General features: G+C 41.4%; 1 protein-coding gene across 1 annotated transcript in view; it reads right to left on the bottom strand.

The window, feature by feature from the left end:
* Positions 1-10,906: 10,906 nt before the first annotated feature.
* LOC141758005 (alpha-tectorin-like) overlaps positions 10,907-21,876 on the bottom strand; it is a 37,263-nt gene continuing 26,293 nt past the window's right edge. The window contains 20 exon segments of the mRNA XM_074619011.1: positions 10,907-11,436; positions 11,533-11,635; positions 11,732-11,891; positions 12,010-12,261; positions 13,339-13,499; positions 13,619-13,803; positions 14,441-14,560; positions 14,656-14,933; positions 15,112-15,205; positions 15,208-15,295; positions 15,342-15,395; positions 15,513-15,908; positions 16,942-17,123; positions 17,423-17,709; positions 17,827-17,984; positions 18,157-18,755; positions 18,840-19,395; positions 19,603-20,186; positions 20,278-20,854; positions 20,942-21,342. Coding sequence (XP_074475112.1) covers positions 11,327-11,436; positions 11,533-11,635; positions 11,732-11,891; positions 12,010-12,261; positions 13,339-13,499; positions 13,619-13,803; positions 14,441-14,560; positions 14,656-14,933; positions 15,112-15,205; positions 15,208-15,295; positions 15,342-15,395; positions 15,513-15,908; positions 16,942-17,123; positions 17,423-17,709; positions 17,827-17,984; positions 18,157-18,755; positions 18,840-19,395; positions 19,603-20,186; positions 20,278-20,854; positions 20,942-21,342 — 5,345 coding nt within the window. The 3' untranslated portion in view covers positions 10,907-11,326.

The raw sequence follows: 21,876 nt of genomic DNA, 5'->3' as shown, positions 1-21,876 counted from the left end.
AGCCCAATTTGTTGCATTAGCTTACTGAGGGGTTTTCATTTTATTTTTTATTTTCCTCCACCTTAGTTTAGTGTGTTTATTTTCACAATGGCATTTGTGTGTGCAGTGAACAGTTCAATCAACGCAGTGAATTACACAAAATTCCACCGGCAGAACAAACACAACACACTGACTGTCTCTCTCACTCGCTCTCTTCTTTACCTTCTCCTCCTGCTGGAGATAAATTAACGGAAAGCAGTTTTTCAAAAAGTGTGAATCACCGCAACCATGAGAAGTCCTTGAGCATAGAGTCATAAATGAGCACAAAAGATATTACGCCTGTGAGCCCAGTAGTATGCGAGATTAGCCGTGGACAGATAGATGCACACACACTTACACACAGCCGAACACATAATCTCCTCAGGCTATGCCTGGTGGAGATAATTAAGTAAAAATAACAAAAACTAAATATTAACTTGGTTTTTGCAACACTGAATTCATTTATTTTCAATGTTAACTATTGAGAATATATGATCCACTCTCAAGTGTTGGCCTATATGACAACAGAACATATGTTCTCACTCTTTTGCAGGACAACTGGAAAGAGAAAAAAACTCCACATAACCTTATTGAGTGTGTTAATGGAATCAAGTACAGGCTTATAAAGTCCAGGAAGTGTCCAGGAGCAAGTTCTCCATTTAGGGCAAAATTTGGTCCATATTTACAGCCAATCAGAAATGCAGTTATGGGCCCACCCGGCTTGTTTGTCAGTGTCTGTGTCCCTTCATGCTGTAGCAGGGCAAAGGGGATAGGATTTGTCAGTCCCAGATGAAGCAGTACTTTATGGTCGTCTTAAAAATTTGTAATCTCTGCAGGATCTGGAGGGCTTGTCGAGCCATTTGGAGGGTTTCAAGCGCAGCCAGCTAGTAGACTTGATGAAGCGACATCCATGTCTGTTTGGTGATACGCCTACTCGCACACATTTATTGAAGCACGATGTAGATGTTGGAGATTGTAAACCCATTAAGCAGAGGTTTTATCATGTTCATCCAGAGAAAATTAAGTATTTGGATGTATATGCTTGGTAATGGTATTGCAGAGCCATCCTCTTCTTGCTGGGCGTCAGCTCGCTTACTTGTGCCCAATCCGATAACACTCTCAGGTTTTGTTCAGACTTCCGTAAGGTCAGCAATGTCACAAAATCCGACTCATTTCCACTTCCACATATGGAAGATTGTATTGACCGAGTGGGGTCAGAAAGTTTGATCTAATGAAGGGCTACTGGCAGGTCCCCTTGTCTCAGAGAGCACGGGAGAGGTTAGGGGTTTTCTTTATTGTATGCATTATATACTATATTATATATTTTGATTGCTTTGTTTATATCTATTTATATAGACATAGGTACAGCAATAGATATACAGGATAAAGATGCATAGCAATATGTTTATATGTATATAGATGTATAGAATTATCTATATATAGATATTGAGGTAGTTTGGGTGCCAGGACCCTGACTCACGTGGTGTGTGTGTGTGTGTGTGTGTGTGTGTGCAATGTTGCTTTGTTCTTTTGTTTTACACTGACAAACCTCATTGTAATTTTCATTTGTAACCTACGACAACTCAGTTTGTTATTGCTAAGTGTGATGTACATCTCCGTCCTTTGTTACAGTCATAACAGTGTTCCCAACATTGACAAATTTATTTAAAAAATTAAAATTTTCAGAAACAATGACCCTATTAATCTGGATACAATTAGCAACAATTGGCCTTGTTGTTTCGTTTCAGTTTTGTTTCCGTTGAAACGTGAAGAATTGTTCTCCTATTTGGTTGATTTTAGAATATGCACATCAAAAGTACAGTGACAAAGTAAAAACTGGGAAAGAAGAGGAACTGTTCATATCTTAGTAGTTATTTTCAAAAAGGTGTCAACTGATCAAGCAAAGTTATTATTATTATTGTTATTATTATTATTTATATAGCATGATTAATAAAGTGAGTCCATTTAAAACGTGAATTACATGCAGTACATTAAAACTCGATAGGATCTAGATGTCATCAAAATCAAAAGCGCATCCCTTAACAATGATAAATTTAAAGACAATAAAGTAAAATAAATACAAATTCATATGATATATTGTAAGAAAAGTTTAGATAATTGAAATGTTCTTCATAGAAGAATAATGTAATTTAAAGGAGACAGGACATTTAAAATAAATATGTATACATACAGTATATGCTGCTAAAATATTCTTGAATATTGTATCAATGCAGTATCAAATCTTTTGAACTCTAGTTTTTGGATTCGGGAGAGAGTTGTTCATGTTTACTAATATTTTTTGGACTGTCTTAGACCATAAGAATAACCTGTACTGTAAGAATACTGAAATGGGCGTAGTTCCTCTCTTTAATTACAGCCTCACCTACCACGAGTACAAACAGTACAGAAGGAAAACAGTGTCTTGCCAAGAAACCATATGATTTAAAATGTTGAGGTACATAAATGCCAGGCTGGAACAATGTGACAGTGGTTTGAAATGGTGTGCCAGATGAAGGAGTGGTGCAGTATAATGAAAATATGCAAGACTTCTCTCTCTTGTTGTCTTTGTTTACTCTATGTGGGAGGTTATTGACTGCAGGCGAATACAATTAGCATATCAAATTGAAACAAACATCCAACAAGGCAAAAGTGATCATAGCTCACATACCCCCACTCACTGCTTAACCCCTACTAAAGTAGGGCCAAAGGTTTTGCCCTTTGGGAACTAATGGAATAAGTCTATTGAGCACAATCTAGCTTGTTATTATCAAAAATTTTAGGCACCCTGGACCATCATACCAAATTTGGAGTTCCTAAGTTAAATAATATCCGAGTTCTGCTCCGGAAATGAAAGTGTGCCACGCGAACGGACGGAAGGACGGACACGCGGAACGCTATATACCCCCAACTACATTGTCGCGGGGGTATAATAATGATTTGATGATGATAAAGACATCATGTCATCGTGGCTTAGTCTTGCTTTAGGAGACAGGATTTGTTCTTTATCTTACAGTTGTATTTTATCCATGTTGCATAATTTATTGAAAAAGTTAATCTCAACAATCGAGGGGCTGCTATTAGTTGTTTCGGGGGATGCACTGATACCGGATCAGATATCGGGCTGATACTGACTCAAATAGCTGAGTGACAATGGGGCTGATCTATTAAAATCAATTCTATGTTTATATACTATGTACATTATATACTGAACATTTTTAATTTATATTATGTTATCTATTAGGGCTGAACCGAATGCTTCGAGGCTTCAATCAATCAACCTCCAAATCATTATTCTAATGCTTCGTTTTTTGGGGGGGGTTTTGTGCTTGTATTCCTGTATATAAGTATGTAATAATAATGTATAAATCCCAAAATAGCCCATGACATAAGGAATAATCCAACAACTTTATTCAATATTCATATTCAACATTATAATTATTATTAGTTATTCTCAGACGGATATCGCTGTTTGTTGTGTGTAGAGGTGTGTGCATGTACATTAGTGCTGCAGCGGCACTTGTAGGAAAACCTTTGACATACAAAGTACAGAACAGGGTCACCGTGTTATTAATTTATTATCTTCATAAAGTATAGGAGCAACTGCAACCCTCGGCTACACAAGCTAAAACAATAGCTGGCAGTAGGTTATGTGGTCTAACTGTTTAGGTTAGTTTGTCATTTGGCATCTTACTTGTAAACGTATCTGCTGGCTGAGACAAAGCAGCCCCCCCTCTCTCTACCAGCAGTACCTGTAGTGGATCAGCAAAGGGAGATCTCCTCCCTGATGACCGATAGTGACTGATGTCTGTGTTCTTCAGTCTTTCTAATCTCACTCAGTATTTTCATGTCAGGAATATTATTTACTTTATTAACATTTTAAATTGTTTCAGTGAGATATTAATGAGTTTATATCTCCTCATCTCCTGCCAGTCAGCAGGGGTTGAGGAGAAGAAGAAGAAAAAGAAGAAAGGTCATTCCTTTGCTTTTGTCCTGGATGAATTTCACAAGTACGTGTGAATGAGTCATCATGCTACAGTAGCCAATGGTTACTGAGCTGAGTCCATGGGTCAAGGATCATGTGACTGAGTTCATGTGGTCTCTTGCCACCATCTTGATGGTGGGTCCCAACAATGCATTTCAAACTGAAAACATTATTTACGAGGATGTGATTTATGTCATATCAGAAACCATCATATTGACAGCTAAAGCTTTCTAGAGGGACACACCTTCACCGTCATCACAGAAACATCCTTCAGGGCAAACCTGCTCATTAGTGGCATCGATGCTGGTGGCACAGGTGCGGCACACACTTTATAATTGGTACTATAATATTTATATTCTGTCAATGCCAAAACTACCAGCTGGACATGCCGTTCTGTGTGATGCATCATTTTTGTTGTGACTGATTGGCCCTATACCAATAGGGAAATGGTTAATGGAACGCTAGAAGGTGTTCTTGAGGTGCATACCTTTAGGTTATCCTAGGTCACTTGTTTCTTCCGTCTTGCTGTAGTTATAGATTGTAGTTTCTTTAGCTGTGTTCGTACTTGTGCAATATTTAGAATCTAGCTTGTTGTTTTGTGTTGTTTAATATCTTAGCGTACCAATACCCACAAGATGTAAACTAGTCTTTTGTCAAGGAAATACCCATATTGGCTCCAACAGAATTTATTATTTATATGTATCATTCAGTTAAAGGTACTGTTTGTAACTTTTTACACGCATAAATCAGGTCGGTGTCCCATGCGCGCTCGCGTGTGGCTACACTGCTCCAACACAAAGTACACAGAAGCACCAAAACCACAAAGTTATATCTAGTGAAGCCCGTCTTACAAAGCAGTGTCAACTCTTCCTGCTCCAGCCCCCCAACCGCGGCCAGAAGACAGAGGGGAGACCGTAGCTTTGGTCTAAAAATAAAAACTAATAAAAGTTGTTTTGAGAAAGTGTGAGCCACAGCGACCACACTCGGTCCTTGAACATGCAGCCATAAATGAGCACTCAATATTATGCAGTTTGGTGCAGCACTAGAGATGCACACCCATGCACGCATTCACTCGCTCACTCATACGACTGAATAAGTTCCAGTGACGTGGCGGAGATGATAAATAAGCCATTGTGTGTTTGCATACTTGAGCTTCCTGAGGTTTGTGTGTGGAGTCTTATGGTTCTACTTTTGGGGGTTTTTCTCGGACACTGTTACAGGTGCATTGTGTAAGATCATGTTCAAAAAATGAATTATCATTATCATATGAAGAGGTTGCAGTGTTGACGTTATGTCAAAGATGTCTATGTATTGTGTTGCATAGATATCTACTGACATGATCATGCAAACCAGTTAGCGCAGGCCCGTCTTGTCTTGTAATACCACTTGTTCGTCGAGAGGCGATAGTGAGTTACTGTAGTGTCCAGTCTGCCCTCAGTCCAGAGATCGAAGAACTAGAACTGCACCGAGGGCTTGTCAATAATACATCCATGGTCCGTGTGCGTTTTGATACACCCTTGCCACGTCCTCCAGCCGGGAGAAGAGCGTGCGGCAGCTCCGGGAGACGTACCTCCAGTTAGCAGGTAGCTTGAATTTAGCCAACGCAAACCTCAGCACCGGGGTCTGATCCCAGGGGACTGCCCCGACTCCCAGCCTGACAGGAAACTTTCTGTTGCTGCCATTACACAAGTTGGACCAAGCGCTCCACCAGCCCGCTGTGACTCACGGCGCTGGGCTTTGTGCTGGCTGAATTTGAGTTGCTACAGCCGCTGACTGGGTGTCCGTCTCCCAGAGCTGTTGAGTGCCGACCACTCTCCTACTCAGAATGCGGTAAGGACAAGACTGGTTGAAACTATTACTGATGTGTTGAACCTACTGTGACACCGAATGAACGATAGCCATTTATTTCTATTTCTCAGCAGCTAGAATATGCACAAATGCTGCTTCTTTGTCCCTTAGTGGTTGATATTACCTCAATAGATAATTAAGAACAATCAAAATATAAACCATAATCTATCTATATAACATACTGTATATAGGAATATAGATGTTATGAAGAGATAAAAAGAAATGTACATATCCTGTATTTACCCAGCATGGCAACCAGAGGTCCAAGTGTGAGCATTACAGTGTCTCTTTGATCTCTGTGGTGAACGGGGTTGCAATGCTGCAGAAGAACAGACAAAATTACAGGGTTTCATTAATGCATTGAGTCGGACTGGCTTACAGATATTGATCACTTAAGGGCTCTGCAGCACAAAACAAGGCACAAAGCAGCTCAGCAATCATACTGCTTTTGGAGCACTGACAGTTTCACCAGAACTACCGAATAGGTGTCCATTATCAGGAATTATATCATGGTCTGGGTGAATACTCGATTCTGATTGGCTGCGGGGTGTCCATTAATTCGTGATAATGGACACCTAAGTAGTTCCATTGAAACTGACATTCACTGTTATAAATGAATGCACTGGCTATAAAAAAAAATGGAATGTCTTATTTACAACACTGAGTATAACGTTAGTCCTTCAGTTCCTGTTACTCTGAACACCACAGGGTGGCGAGTGTAACACACAAGCTGCAAGAAGTAAGTTTATACTGCCCCTCTGAACTGATACAATCACATAAGCGATCATCTCGCATTCCATTCGCTGTTAACTCGCTACTTCAGGCTGCAGCCGACAGTACTCTCATTTCTTTGTGAAACTTTTGATATTGATTTTGTTGTTGTAGCTAAGATCCGTCCTATTTACTGGAGCAGTGAACAATGTTTCCATTACATAAGAACCTTAAGGGATGGTTATGATTTTTCCAGGTATTAGCAAACCCTCAGGTGTTACTAGGGAAACAGAGTGAGTGGATTATATTATTAAATATGTGCTAATTTGCATACATTTCCAAAACAGAAAGCTGAACATTAGATGAAGCCCATCCCCTAACATCTGCCACACGCTCAAACACAAACATGTATCAGGGTCTTTTTCATCAAATTTCGTCAAAAGACGCAAGTTTCCAGTAACATCAAAACCAGTAGAAACCTCAGTAGCCTCGAGTCTACCAATGGCCGCCAACAATGACTCCCGTGCTTTTCCCTCCTTATCAACTCCAGTTTCATCTGCTCTACTTTTAATCTCTCCCTTTCCAGTGATACCTCAGCCCTCATTCTCTCATGCTCCAACTCAAACTGTAGTCTCTCCTTTTCTATTTTTGCTTTTTCCTTTTCTATTTGCATATACTGCTCAAATGACAACGTCCCACCAAAAACCTCTGAAACTGGTGGAGTCACTGGAGCCTGAACTACCCCCAAAAGCTTGGCAGATACTGCTAGTCCTTCAACAATGCCCCTTAGCTCAGCCTTTTTTGGTACATTTTCAGTTTGTGACCAACCCCAAATGTGCTGCCAAAACAAATCAAGTCTGCTCTTGTAAACGGAATTAAAGTAATACCATTGGGCCTTTTTAGAAACTCTGAGACTAATGCATTACTGTGCTCAATATCCTTTTTCAACGCTGTCAAACTGACTACACGATTGGAGATAAATACTTAAAGTATATCCACAAAGAACAAATTAAGGCAGTCTGAGTTAAAGCATACAAAACCACAGGGATATTGAGTGAGTTATTATGGAGCGCCCCCTCCTGACTGCCTCGCCAAACTATCTAACTGCATCCGAGTCTTCATGTGTGTACTGGCGGTGGGTATTTATGCCCCTACAAACCGTCTGTATTGGGGAAGACAACCTGTCCCAGCCAATACTTCGGGGTGCTCCCGAGCCACGTGGCTCTAACCACACGGACAACACACAAAAATAACAAACAGCCCTGAAAACAACGAACAAGCAATTCCTCCTTGTGAGATAATTGATGCTACATCCTATCTGGGGGACCAAATGAAAGCTCCAGCCGGAAAGCAAACAGTGCAGCTAACCCACTACTACCATCCCCACAGCATATACTGCATAACCCACACTCACCGTTCTTACTGGATACACCACTTATCTGAACCTTAAAGGTCACCTATTATGCAAAATGCACTGTTCCATGTCTTTTAAACATCAATATCTGTCCCCAGTGTGTCTACAGGTCACCATAGTATCATAAAAGACCATCCTCTTTTTCTCCTGCTCCGTTTGTCCGGAAATGGGTGTAGAAAATCACTTCGCTTTTTTTCCTTCTCTTCTGACGTCATTAGAGAAATGCAAGCCATCTAAGGGTTTCCTGGTCGAACCAGAGAGAACCTTCAGTAGCTGACCCCGCCCCACAGCGCGTCACTGTCTCTCCTCCTCAACCGAACTTGAGCAAAGTAGCTCCTACTGTTAGTCTGCAAGAACCAGCAGAACAGGCTTCATGTACTCCCATCATCTAAATATAACATGTTCTTTCACAAAGGCTTTATGTAATTACACTGTTTAAACAGGTGATATTTATATATTATACATATTTGATGTCATGCATGTAGAAGAGTACAGGTAGTAAATAGTGACTTGTAAGCAACACAACACATTTCAGTTTCACAGTCAAACTTTATTTGAGTTGACAGATGACAATATTAATTATTCACAGCATTTGTAATCATCTCACCTGTTAGTTAGTTATGTGAACATGGTACAGGAGAAAGTCTTTCAGCTCTGGTAAACTATGGTAAGCTAAGCTCCGGTGGTCTGTAGTCATGGTAACACAGAGACAGCTACTACTGTAAATAATATACCATTACTCTGATCTTCCATACATTTATCTTTTAGCAGAAATAATGAACTGACTACTGTTTCACATCTTCTATTTTCCACCCTGATGGTCGCTGTGTTTACACACCGTCTCATAGCGGTAGCATGTAGCTACATGCTAACGGGTTTTAAGTTTAGTTTATAAACTTTAAAGTGGTTTATAAGCTCTATTCTAGCTGCTTCTCCCTCTCCTTACAGTCAGAGCTACCGGTAGCTCTCTCTCTCTATCTGTGACGTTGTGTTGTTGAGGACGTTTGATTGACAGAAACGCTGACCAATCAGAGCAGAGTGGGAGGAGACAGGCTGTAAACCAGGATCTCTCAGACAGAGGCTAAATGCAGGCTGAGTGAGAGAGACACTATGAGAAGAATAAAGGGTTTTTTGAACACTGCAGCATGTAAACATGTTCTAGTGCAACATTAAAATACATCTATTAACCTGGAAATGAGCATAATATGTGACCTTTAACACAATATAGACCTAAACTGTAACTGTGGGCCTCCCAACACACTTTTACTACACAAATTCACCTAAACTTTTAACATTTCAGGTTCACAATTGGACGAGCCCCCACTTGTTATGCCCAGCTTGTTCAAGAGCATAAAGAAGGGAAGTCCACACAGTAACAGTTAAGTAAGCAGGTACATTGTGTAAGGAAAATTCAACTGAATCAAAATAAGGGTGTAAAGTCAGTAGTCAGTAGTGAGTCGTGGCTGATGGGTGCTGTGAAACTATAAGGCTAACCTAAAATCCCTGTAACATGAACGATAACTACAGATAACCAAACCAAACCAAGCTGGGAGCCTGCAAGGCACCAGCCTTCCATGAGGGAGAGAGAGAGGCCATCTTGGAATTACCCTGCTTTTATCTGCTCCCAGCAGGTGAGGCCAATCTCCTAATGAGAGGGGAGGGGCCAGGCAATAAGGGGAACTGACAGAGGCAGGCCAAGACAGAGAATCAAACTGACAAAGCCGTCACAATCTTTGTTATAGTTTTACTTTTTACGATCAGCTACTGAAGTAGTCTTTTGTAAGGGGTTTGATGTGGTTGTGAGTGACGGTACTAAATTATGGAAGCAAACCAAATTTGCTCTTATGGGGCAGTTAAGATTGACATGAGTTGGCCTGGATTCCCATCTACAAACAGTTCTTTATCATGCAGGAAGAAAAGGAGGAAATCAACTGCAGTAGATAAAAGAAAGCTTTACAGGGTTGTCAAAAGCCAAGCATTGTCTTGTTCTCAGAGACACCGTTTATGTCCTGAAAGAAGATAGTCATTATGTTTTAAACATTTCACTAGTAAGCAATACTCAATATTAGCCCATAAAAAAATAACAAACTGAATGGTGCAGAGATGGTTCAAAATCAGGGAACAAGGAGAATATGTTATTCAGCTAACTTTGGATTTAGGATGATTAGGATCCGCTATCAACAACAACATACTGGTACGGAAATTCAGGGACTAGAAGCAAAAGCAAGCTCACAAAACTAGTTAAAACAGCCAGAAAGATTATAAGGAACCCCCAGAGACAGCTGGTGGAGCTGTATAATACACGAACTAAGAGGAAAGCATCATTATTATTTCAGGACCCTGTACATCCTCTGTTTATGAATTTGAAAAACTCCCCTCGGGACGACAATACAGGGTACCCACAACAAAGATGTCTATTTTATATATTAATAGATGAGTAATAGATGTGCAATTCACAGCACTAAGACTAGACTATTTCTGATTTAGCCCTGCATCATCAGTGACATCTGATACTTTCATCTGATAATACCCTCCTTACTATAAATCTGGCCCCAGAGAACCTGATCCAAAAGGGAAAGAAATCCACAATAATACTGTTATTTAATACCAAAAGTAAAGGCAGAGAGAGAGAGAAGGAGAGTGTTCACAAATTTCGTCCAAAAATTAAAATGCTTATAGTAGGAAAATCAATGCAAATCAATGAAGCAGGAGTATTTCAGTAAAAAAAAACTCCTGGCATCATACTGTACAAAACTACAAAAACCGGAGGAATCCATTGGTACCAACCATGTCCAACCATAATTAATTGCGATTAACTGCGGATAATCATGTGATTAATCGCGATTAAATATTTTAATAGATTGACAGCCCTAATTCTGATATGATAGAGACTTAATGATAAGAACCACCACAAAAGAAACTAAGGACTCAAGTCAATTCAAATTACTTTATTTTCAGTGATTTGTGCAGTGAACAAATGCAACATCTAAAAACATATAAAACATATATATCAAAAAATACTAACTAAGTCACGTACAAAAGCTAATGATAAAAACATGGAGTAAGAGTCGGGGGCAGTAGGTGTAACAGTGCAGTAATGCTGGCGTCTTTGTGTACGGATGAAGGTAGGAACAAAACTAGATGTGGCCCTTCTGTTCTTAAGGGCAGGGACCTAATAACTCAAACATCCAACTTGTATATAGTGCACATTGCCGCCACCTACTGTTGTAAATCAATAATTACTTATCCTTTAATCTAACTACCAAACACAAGTCACACAACACAACAATGATGAGGCCTCCCAAACAGAAATTCAATCCAAAAGCTTGAGTGATTTTAGAATATGGATTGTCTTAGATGTAGACCAGAGTTATTGCTGTCAGCAAACCGACTAGCAGGGTCACCAGTGGGGTCAGCAGTGGGGTCATCTGGCCTGCAGCACTCATCGATCTCACCACTCTGACTGCAAGAGAAGAACCAAAATTTACATAAAATGTATATTCATCAAGCTTGCTGTCATCAAAAGTACAAAAGGTATGAGAAGATAAGAGATCTTTACCTAATTTATCTTGTGGCAGGAATAGTGGTCCTAGTGAGATCTGTTCAAATCCATGGAGGGATATGTCCCTCCTACTTCGGTGGTGGTGACCTGGGAAGCAGTGCTGCAGGACAACAACAACATTAGAGGCTTCTGTTGATGCACCTGTTGATAATCTATCTAAACTCACTAAAAAACACACAAACACGGTAGTACTTACAGGTGTGCAGTTGTTGTGTGCCTTAAGACACAGACTGACGTGGCAGTGAAGGTAGATGGATGTAAAGTTGGTAAAGGTGAACATCCTGAAGGAGAATCGGGACACAGTGGAGACGCCATTCTGAACTACCTCTACTGTAGTATCTGCTGGATTAGGACACCTGGAAGAAGGTAGTAGAGACAATGTGACCAGACGGACTATAAAGTTTTCAGACTTTGGCAATTAAGAACCAGTGATCAGCGTGCTAAGATAAGATAAAGTTGCAATAGCTCCTTTACATTTCTTTTATGAGATCCCAGCGGACGGGGTAGCTGGCGACGTTGATTGGCGTGGCCCAACAAGATTCCACAACGGTAGATATCTGCCTTCCGTCGACTCCTTCTGTACGTAACTCCACATACAACCTTTGGTCGATTTCCATGTCTAAGTTTCTGTTAGTGGTCATCGGGTAGCGGAAGCCAGAGTCCTGGTAGGGGATCATCCTCACATGATACCGTCCTCGGCCTGATGGAAGTTTCTTCCTCACAATGCTACGAAAACAACAACAACACATAATGTGACTACACTTGAGAAGGAACAAGTCACTGGCAGGTATTTGGCAACAAAGTCTTGCTGGATTTCTTTTAAGTTTTCTTTGTATTGTTGGTTTAAATGGTAAGTTAATTAGTGATGGTGCAAATTGCGGGTAGTGGGCAGTTACACAAAATTTCTGACAACCAAGGGCACCTATTTCAAATCTTTGTAATTACCATCATCGTAGAGCACCACTGCCACAGAAGATAAGTACTCAAAAAAGGTCAGAGGTGCAGATGTAGCACTGTTAAATATACCGTAATTGAATGCGTAAATATTGAAACCCTATTATCATTACATACGCCATGACGTATCACTATGGACCAGGGGTGGAGAGAGTATTCAAATCCTTTACTCAAGTAAAAGTGCTAATACAGCACTGTAAAATTACTCTGTTACAAGTAAAAGTCCTGTATTATACATGTTACTTAAGTAAAAGTATGTCAGTATAATCAGAAAAATGTACTTAAAGTACAATTTTGGCAAATCACAGGTCATTTCAGAGCGAGAGCATTCCTATTGGCTATTCTCTGGCTGGTGGGCGATGCTTGGTATTTTCTCAACAGCTAAACAGTACACTACAAGATGTTTCTGAAAACATTTGAGGCGAGAAATAGGCATTTCAGTTACAGAATATTGATTCATATTTGATCAGCGCTGCCTAGTTTGACCGTTTGATCAGAGTTTGCGAGTGATTGACAGCTGCTGAGAGACGGCAGACTCCAGCTCGGCTCTGATTGGTTGTTTTCCTCTATGATATTTGGCCAATGCCATAGGAGCAACGGAGGACACAGATGCACATGATTTTTTTTCATCAGTCTCATGCACTACTGTCAGGATAACGTGATTGTTTTATAAAAACAACTTTTTTTTTTAATCATACTTGCTCCATTTCTACCCACTGCCGCTTTAAACATAGTATTTGCGTAAATGTACTTAGTTACATTCCACCACTGCTTTAGACAGATGTTCACTATAAAAAAGGACAGACAGACTTAAGTCAATAAAACATGCAGATTAGATAGTATTGTCACCTCTCTACAGGGTTGATGCCCACATCCATAGACAGGGCCTGCCAAAGAGGGTATTCACAGCAGAAACGCAGATGAATGTTTTTCTGGCGGCTGATTAGACCTCCATGAGTGTCCACGTCGCCCTGGATCAGGTTCTCATAGGTGAAATGGGTTCCATTGCTCTTAAAATTGAAATGACAAAATGGTATAAGTTATTTGTTGTAATACGTCTTAAGGAGAGCATTTACATCTAAAATCTTCTTCAGTCTGTGTTGATTCCATTATAGTCTATGAGCTGTACCCTGAGAGTTGTCCCACACAGCTTGTCCTCATTGTTAAAGTGGAACACCAGTCGTCCGTCCTCGACAGTCCCGTTGCAGGAGTGATCTTGGAGGTGGAGGGCGCCGGGGTGGAAGCCAGCTTCAAACAGCTGGCAGCGCGACACAGACATGGTGCCTGAACTACTGTTACAACTGATGGACGAGTCTATGAGAGAGAGATAGAAATAAAAGACATGGTCTCATGATTAAAGTTGCATTCATCAATATTTTTAGATTACTAATGGATCAAATGACTACTGTATATGTCATTTTAAAGGTGTTGCTCATAGTAATAAACCCACAATCCTATAGGTTTATATTGAATCACCAGTTTAAATAATTTAAACATTTTTTTCTGAGAAATCATGTTTTGTCCGTCATTTTTGAATCGTGGATGGTTCACATTACTACAATACCCATGAGCCTTGACAGCGATTGTTGTTGCCAGTCAGGGGCGCCTGAAAGCATTCAAAATTGGCCCGGAAGCTGCAGATTGCAGAATCACTTTTTTCAACACCGTAGTCTTTAGCTTCCACTGGCCATCAGCGGTGCATGAACAGAATTTTAAGGTTGGGATTTGATATTTTTTGCCTAAATGCACTTTGGGAGTCATAGCTAAATCCTACCTGATTTCAGCGGAAGAACTATGATAAACCGAAACCTGAGTGGATCGTATTGTTCCGTGCACTCGTGTTGTTTCACGAACAATGCCATTGTACTATGTAGCAATGTCTACTACTCATCTTACACGTCACTTCTGTGATCTAAAAACAAAGCAGTGCTTTAAGAGGAGCTGCCCTCACCGTAGCTCATATTGTTGGGCCGATGGTGGTGCTCATCACAGAAGCAGCCGTACACACCGTCCTTCTCACCACACCACTCATGCTCTGTGCAGTCCAGCTGGTCACAGGGGTCTGACTCAGCTATGGAAATAGTGGGGAAATGATGAGACAAGGAGTGATGAAAGAGAAACAAAACAGGTAAGAGAGAAGATACCTATGGTCTAATGCAAACTTACGACAATACAAAGCAGAGCGCCAATCAGAGATGTTTAACCCCAAAACAGAGCAGGTTTTCTCATAGGCTGCGACATCAGAACACAGTATGCCATTGGCTTTAGTGTAGAGGCAGAGATCGTAGACACAGGAACTGAAGAATGGCTGAGGATCAAAGTGCGGGTGACAGGCACTGAATGGGCCGCTACTATTGGTGATGACGCTACAGAGCTGAGAGTATTCTGCCCTAAATCGACAGTTGTCCAGTCCATTACCAATCACTTCATCGGTGGATCCACATCTAGAAAAGACATTATACGTTTAATACTTGGGCTGACTTTGTTTATTTTGCCACAACATATGTTTCTGTAATAAGTGTGTTGTTGTTTCTTTATGTAGTGAAAGATTGTTAACTGATGATATTTTGATGATATTTTGACGCCACTTTGTGCGTGGAATACCCTACAAGTTCAGCTCACCCTGGTTGGCTTGTGGGTGACTTCCAGCTGTTTCCAAATTGATTGTCATTTTGTGCCAATGTGCCATTGGGCAAGACTTTGTCATCTGCAGGATCACCGTTGAAGTTTCCATACATCCCGATGACTCTATTTTGACGGCGATAGTGTACTCTGACCAGTAAAGTACTACGGCCATCAAAGTGGACTACCAAATCAATGGCATCGACCACTATGTAGCCTCCCTCTCTGACCATCCGAGCTAAGGTTCCTACAGTGGTGGGAAGAGACACGGCACTTCCATTCACCTGGTAGGATGAAAGATAATAGAAAGATAAAGAAGGGTGAGGAGGCACTTGTCGTTACGTATGTTTACACCAAACCGATTTAGAAAGTTTTTCATCTTCAAGTAATAAATGGTTTACCTTTACTATTTTGTTGGGTCCAATCCTGATATGCACACACTCTCTTTGATTTGAGAGGTATATATCCACTGCTGACACAAACGACACGCGGTTGTTGCCACGGTGATTATTGGTGGCTACTACCTGAAACTGTGTTTCATTAGGGCTGTGGCTCACACTCTCAGTAATGATGTAAGAGCATGTGCCCTGGAAATGAGCCACTGTCCCATCAAAGGTGATGTAATGTGGATCCCCCAACGTAGTGCTAGTAGACATTGGATCAAAACAGCCCAGCTGGCCGTTTCTGATGGTGCACTCTTGTGTCTCGGTGCAAAATGCAACTTGACATCGCAGGTCATGGGGACCATGGCATACACAGTACTTGGAGCATGCATCAGTCCAGAAGTCATCGAGAGGCTGCAACAGGTGAGACAAAGACATGCATACAAAATTATTAAAAATTTAGCATGTGCTACATTAATAACACAAAACGGCTGCTGAGTGGACTGGGATAATGAAATTATCATTGTTCTGTCTGTAGCCTATCACACACTAAATTGTAGTCATGTGATTTGCTATTTATTTATTTTTTTACCGTAAAACGATATAGCTACACTGCTTGGAACCCGATTGTCATTGTTTTCTACCAAGTTGTCACTCAATCTTGTTGCTTGCAGCTTTGCTAAAATGTTTCTTGAAATTCAATAGTCAAAAATCTCCTTTTAGCAATAGACTGGAGCACAAGGTAAGAACCAGAGATGTGTGTTTCCCCTTTCCTTGTCAGATTTTTGTCTTAAATGCTATTGTCCATTTCATTTACTTTGTTAACATATGCAACACGTTCATAAACACATGCCATATTGTACAGTAACACACATTGACTGTATATAACAATATTAGGTAATAAAATAGAAAAAAAAACAATGGACAAATTGTGTTAACAAGAGAAAAGCAGGACAAAATGGAGGTGTCATGGGGAGAGTAGATGTAAATAGGGTTAATTTTGTGTATTTAAGTTGTGAAAAGCACAATCTGAGGCTACAGTCAGCCAGTATTCTGACACTTATAAGTGCGGCAGCTGCTACCACAGTTGGTGGGTCAAGGTACAAAATACCAGTTTTTACACACAATACATGTCGCACAATAAAGTAGCAAATCGTTCTTCCAGGTTTGAGTAATCTGATGATAAACAGAGCCACTATTGTAGTGTTGTTTTGGTCTTCTCTCTACAGTATTGCAAAATAACTTGTTACTTGATAATTGTAGGCAAATGAGGATAGTTTCATTGTAAAGCACACTAATGTTGATGGTTGACAGAGGTGGGTAGACCCTTGATCAAAGGGAAATGGTTATATGTGCAAAAACTGAAATCATTGAGACAATCAGATTTATTATTGAGGCATAGTTATACAAATCTGGTGTTCTATTCATTTACAACTATATGACTTACATCGTAGTAGAAGCCTTCATATTGACAGCCACAGTTTCCCTCAGGGACACAACTCGTCCCACCCCTGAGTAAACCTTCATCACAGAAACATCCCTCCGAGCAAACTTGCTCACAGGTGGCATCAACGCTGCTGGCACAGGTGTGGGCACAGTCGGTACCACACAGCTCATAATGACTGTTGGCTGGACAGTCAATACCTTTATAAGTGAGGAAAGAAATGATGGATGTCAGATGGTTAAAAATGGTTGAATCTGTCAATTAACTAAGCCTGTATGCAGATGCAGTAGGTTGAAACATTTTCTTGGAAAACACTTCTTTGATTGTTTCCTAGTCTGTTTGTAAAGTAGACAAACGACACATTAACTGGTCGACTTACTGCAGTTGGTGTTCAGTCTCCAAGGGTAGATTTGAACATTAGCGGACTGACAGGCACTGGCGTATGCCTGAATGGCCGTGCATAGGAGCTCATTTCCCCCAAGACAAACATCAAACACACAGCTATTGAAATATGGCGCTGGGTCCACCTGCTCATGGCAGAAGCTGAAGGGGCCGCTGGCTGATAGAATCACCTCACATTGGGCTCTAGCAGGTCCCTCATTGGTGCATTGTGGGCAGGAGGAGCCACACCCATCACTGCAGGTGTAGTTGTCTGCCACTTTCCAAGCTGTCCCAAACTCTTGTGGAGTGGTGACCAACGTTCCAGATGGAGTGTGGAACTCGTCATTTGGATTTCCATTGAAGTTTCCACAAAGTCCACATGTCGTCCCACTGGATTGAAGACAATATGTTGATAAATTGAAGGTAAATGTGTCAAATATTCGCAAAAAAATAACTTTTCAGAATGTAAACTAAAGCATTTTAACATAGCTTATAAATGGAGGTTACCTGTAATTTGAAGGTACAGAGATTGACATATAATACGATCCATCGTACATGACACTCAGGCCAAAATCAGCATCGACATATGTGCGAAATCCACTTGCATAGATAGAGACACGAGTTCCATTCAAGAGAATAGGTAAGTTTTTAGTTACTCCATTCACCTTTAACATTGGAAAAACAAAATTGGATGAATAATCATAGATTTGTATTTGCGTTCTGGTGTTTTTAAAAATGACAGCTGTAAAATCCAGTGTAGATTAAAAATAGATGTAGATATTAGAGGAATGAGTTGAAAAAGATTTTCTTAGATAGTTCTGAATCTGTGCAACTCACCTGTACCACACCGTGGCTCCGTCTTGACATATGCACTCGATAACCACACACATTTACAAAAACATCAGATAGGATTGAAACTTGCAGCCCTCTCCATGGCTCATTCTTAGCCTCCACTGAAAATTGGTTGAGTCCATCAGTGGCATTACACGGAGTCGCCATAACATAGCGGCAGGTTCCCTGGAAGTCATAGCGCTTGCTATCAAAGGTGGTGTAGTGAGGGTCACCGGAGGCAGTGCAGGTGCCATGAGGGTTGGGATGGCAGCCAAACTCACCCTCCACCACACGGCAGGACTCTTGGGGACCACAGGAGTTGGGGATACAGTGGACTGCCCCGGTAGCGCCATTACAGGTACACAAGCTCTGACACTCATCACCGTGCCAAAACTGTTCGCCCCCTCGCCGATAGCGTCCCTGGTGATTGCATCCACAGCCTGTAGGTGGTACGCACTGATTGCCGTTGAGGATAAAACCATCATCACACTGGCACCCATCCTGACACACAGTGTCACAGGTGAAAGGGAAAGCGGAGCTGGGGCAGGTGGAAGGACAAGTACTTCCACAGACTTCATGATGGCTGTTTTGAGGGCAGTTTTGTTCTAAAGAAAAACAAAGCAATTAATTAAGCAAAATCATTGATATTATATCAAAACTACCTACACCAAACTGGGAAAAGTGCTTACCACAGTTAGTTGCATTCCTCCAGTGTCCAAGGGCAACACCCTTCTGTTGACACATTAATGCATAATCTCGTAGGACCTCACATAGCGCTGATGCTGGATCTCTAGAGGCTCTAAGGATCTCCACACATGCATCCACATGCTGCTGTGGGTTCACCATGGCCAAACACTGGGCAAACGGCCCATGCGGTGAGGCAAGAATGCCACAGTACTCACTAGAATTGTAATTTGTTGTCAGTGAGTTATGATTTACACTTTCCACGCAGTGTGCCGTGAGGGGGCCATCTCGCCAACTGTCCCCAAAGTCCTGAGAGTTGTTGACCAGGACGCCGCCGGGTCTGCGGAAGTCGTCATGTGGGTGACCATTGTAATTACCACAGAGTCCACCCAATGAACCGTTGTAGATACCAGGTGCAGTGACACGCACAAAGTGAGGCCAGACTGTCTGCACAGTTACACCAAAGGAGGTGCGAAGGATGATACTGTGAATGCTGCTGTGGTAGATTTGGAATTGATTGGATGCTGAGCTGAATGGTAGTCTGATCTGCTGACCATCAACCTAAAGGACCATTTAAACAACCAGTGTCAGATTTTATGGGTAACAAGGTTTTCAGTTTATATCAATCAATTTTTGATGTTTCCTTTTATGTGTTGATCTAAACAAGATTGCAACATGTAAGACAGAAATAATCCTATTTTTAAAACTTCTCTCTGGTGTCACCACTCATTTCTCTTCATAAGCTCTTGAAATATTTTTGTGACATACCTGAACTTCGCTGCTGTCTGTCATTTCAATGGAGATTTGTGTTCCCTCCGCCTCAAACTTCAGGAACCGAGCAAAGCCTTGTTGGCCTCTGGGCACTTTTTCTGCTGTCACCACAAAATCTGGGTAACTAGACAATCCAATTACTTTGGCAAGGGTCAATCGACACGCCCCAGGATAATGGTAAGTCAGTCCATCAAACGTATGATATGACCCTTGACCTTTTATCCAGCATGTTGCATAACTGTTAGGTCTGCATCCTCTTACTCCCTCCTCCACCCTGCAAGACTCTAATGGTCCACAGACATGGGAGCGGCAAGTCATGGAACCACTACTGCAGATACAGCGTCTCCTACAGTCCTCGTCTAGTATTACAGTTTCTCCAGATCGATAGTAGCGACCCTCAAAGCTGCAGCCACACTCAGCATGAGGTACGCAGACTCCAGCACTGAGGATGTGGCTTGAATTGCAGATGCAGCTCTCCCGGGAAGGAAGAGGGCAGTTGTTGGTAGAATTAGGATTGACACAGGTGGCTGGACATCCTGTGCCTTGGGACACAAAGTCACTGTTGGCTGGGCAGATGATTTCTAAACACAAGAAAACAACATTGATATTGACATCATGGACATTTTACCCAAAGTATTCTTTGAAATCTTGTTGATTGACGGACAGACATACCACAGAAGCCTCGTCTCCTCCAGTTTGGCAGCTGTATACCATTCTGTTGACACAGACTTGCATACACATTTAGGGCTTGGCACAGAATGGGTTGGTACCCTCCTACAACACACAGATCAAACACACAGCCTTGCACAAAGGTCTGTGGGGGAATTTGTTGATGGCAACCAGCAAAAGGTCCAAAGCTGCTCTGGAGAATACCACAATGGGTAGTATTGCTGTACAAAGCTCTCTGAGCCACAGTGCAGGCAGCACAGCTTTGCCCTGCACATCGGGGCCCACAATCAGTCTCATTGTCCCCTAATGCTTGCCAACTGTTGCCAAACACCACTTCAGAGCTCACAAGCTCGCCTTGGCGGGTTTGAAAGTCATCCTCAGGGCGATTGTTGAAGTTTCCACACAGGCCGCATGTTGCATTCTGGTAAGTGTAGGGCACACCGATCCTAACATAATGATTTGCGTCATAAGACACCTCCAAGCCAAAGGCAGTACTGATGACCACAGAAAATCCTGAGTTATAAACATGGATTGCGCCGTTGTTGAGATAGAATGGAGTGGCTGCAAAGATGCCATTGACCTGAAAGCACACCAGCAAGCAAAGACACAGTTGTAAAAATATGTACAAAATAAAAAATATTACAGTAAGTGGAGACTTAGTTCTAACCTTGGCTGCAGCAGGATGTCCCTTGACAAGCTCGATGGTTTCATTATAGACGTACACTTTGACCAGTCGTGTCCAAGAGGCTCGAGTGTTGCCCCGATGCTCGTTCTTGCCCTCTACTCTGTAGTAGGGCAGCCCACGACCACATTGCTCAGAAATAACATAAGTGCAGGTGCCCATGAAGTCAAACGCTTTCTTATCGAAGGTATAGTAATGTGGATCACCACTTAATGAGCAGATGCCTCTCCGCACCGTCTGGCAGGAGAACTGAAAGGCAGTAGGTCGGCAGATTTGGGAAAAGGAGCAGGGTTGGCTGACACACTGCAGGCCTGTTGAGGTGCAAGTGCACTTCTGTGCACAGGTACTGTCACTCCAGAATGAGTCACCCAGCTGCACGGGTTGATCTTTGAAGAAAATAAAAAGAAAGTTTCCTTGAAAGGCATTGACTTCAACATGCAAACACTATTAGCATTTAAAACATTTGATTTTCAAAGATTTTGGGAGCATTTTTGCCTTTGTTTTTATAGCAAACAGTAGAGTGGTAACAGGAAATGAGAGGATAGAAAGGAGGATGACATGCAAGAATGATCCCTAGCCATCTTAAACTGGGGACATTATCATGGTCAGCGTCTTGACCTTGTAGAATACATTACCATTTTACTTTTAAGAAATACTTCGGCATACCAAAGCAAATCACAAAATAATGAAATTAAAGAATTTTTTTTTAAAACTTGACTTGCAACACAGTTCATTTGTATGTCACCATATTCTAATGTAATAGCAGTTCAGTGCACAATATACTCAGCTGTGTGCAGCATATAAAACATGCTTCAACAAGCAGAGATTTATCGTCAGAATTTCCAATATCTTCATGGAGTGGTGATCATATATGTACATTACTGTAAAGAAGTACCTTTGGTGACCACCCTCTGGTTCTG

This window comes from Sebastes fasciatus, chromosome 20 (assembly GCF_043250625.1).
Source record: "Sebastes fasciatus isolate fSebFas1 chromosome 20, fSebFas1.pri, whole genome shotgun sequence".
NCBI lineage: Eukaryota > Metazoa > Chordata > Actinopteri > Perciformes > Sebastidae > Sebastes > Sebastes fasciatus.
Note: the sequence above shows the minus strand (reverse complement) of the source record. Positions and strands in the feature narration are given on the sequence as shown.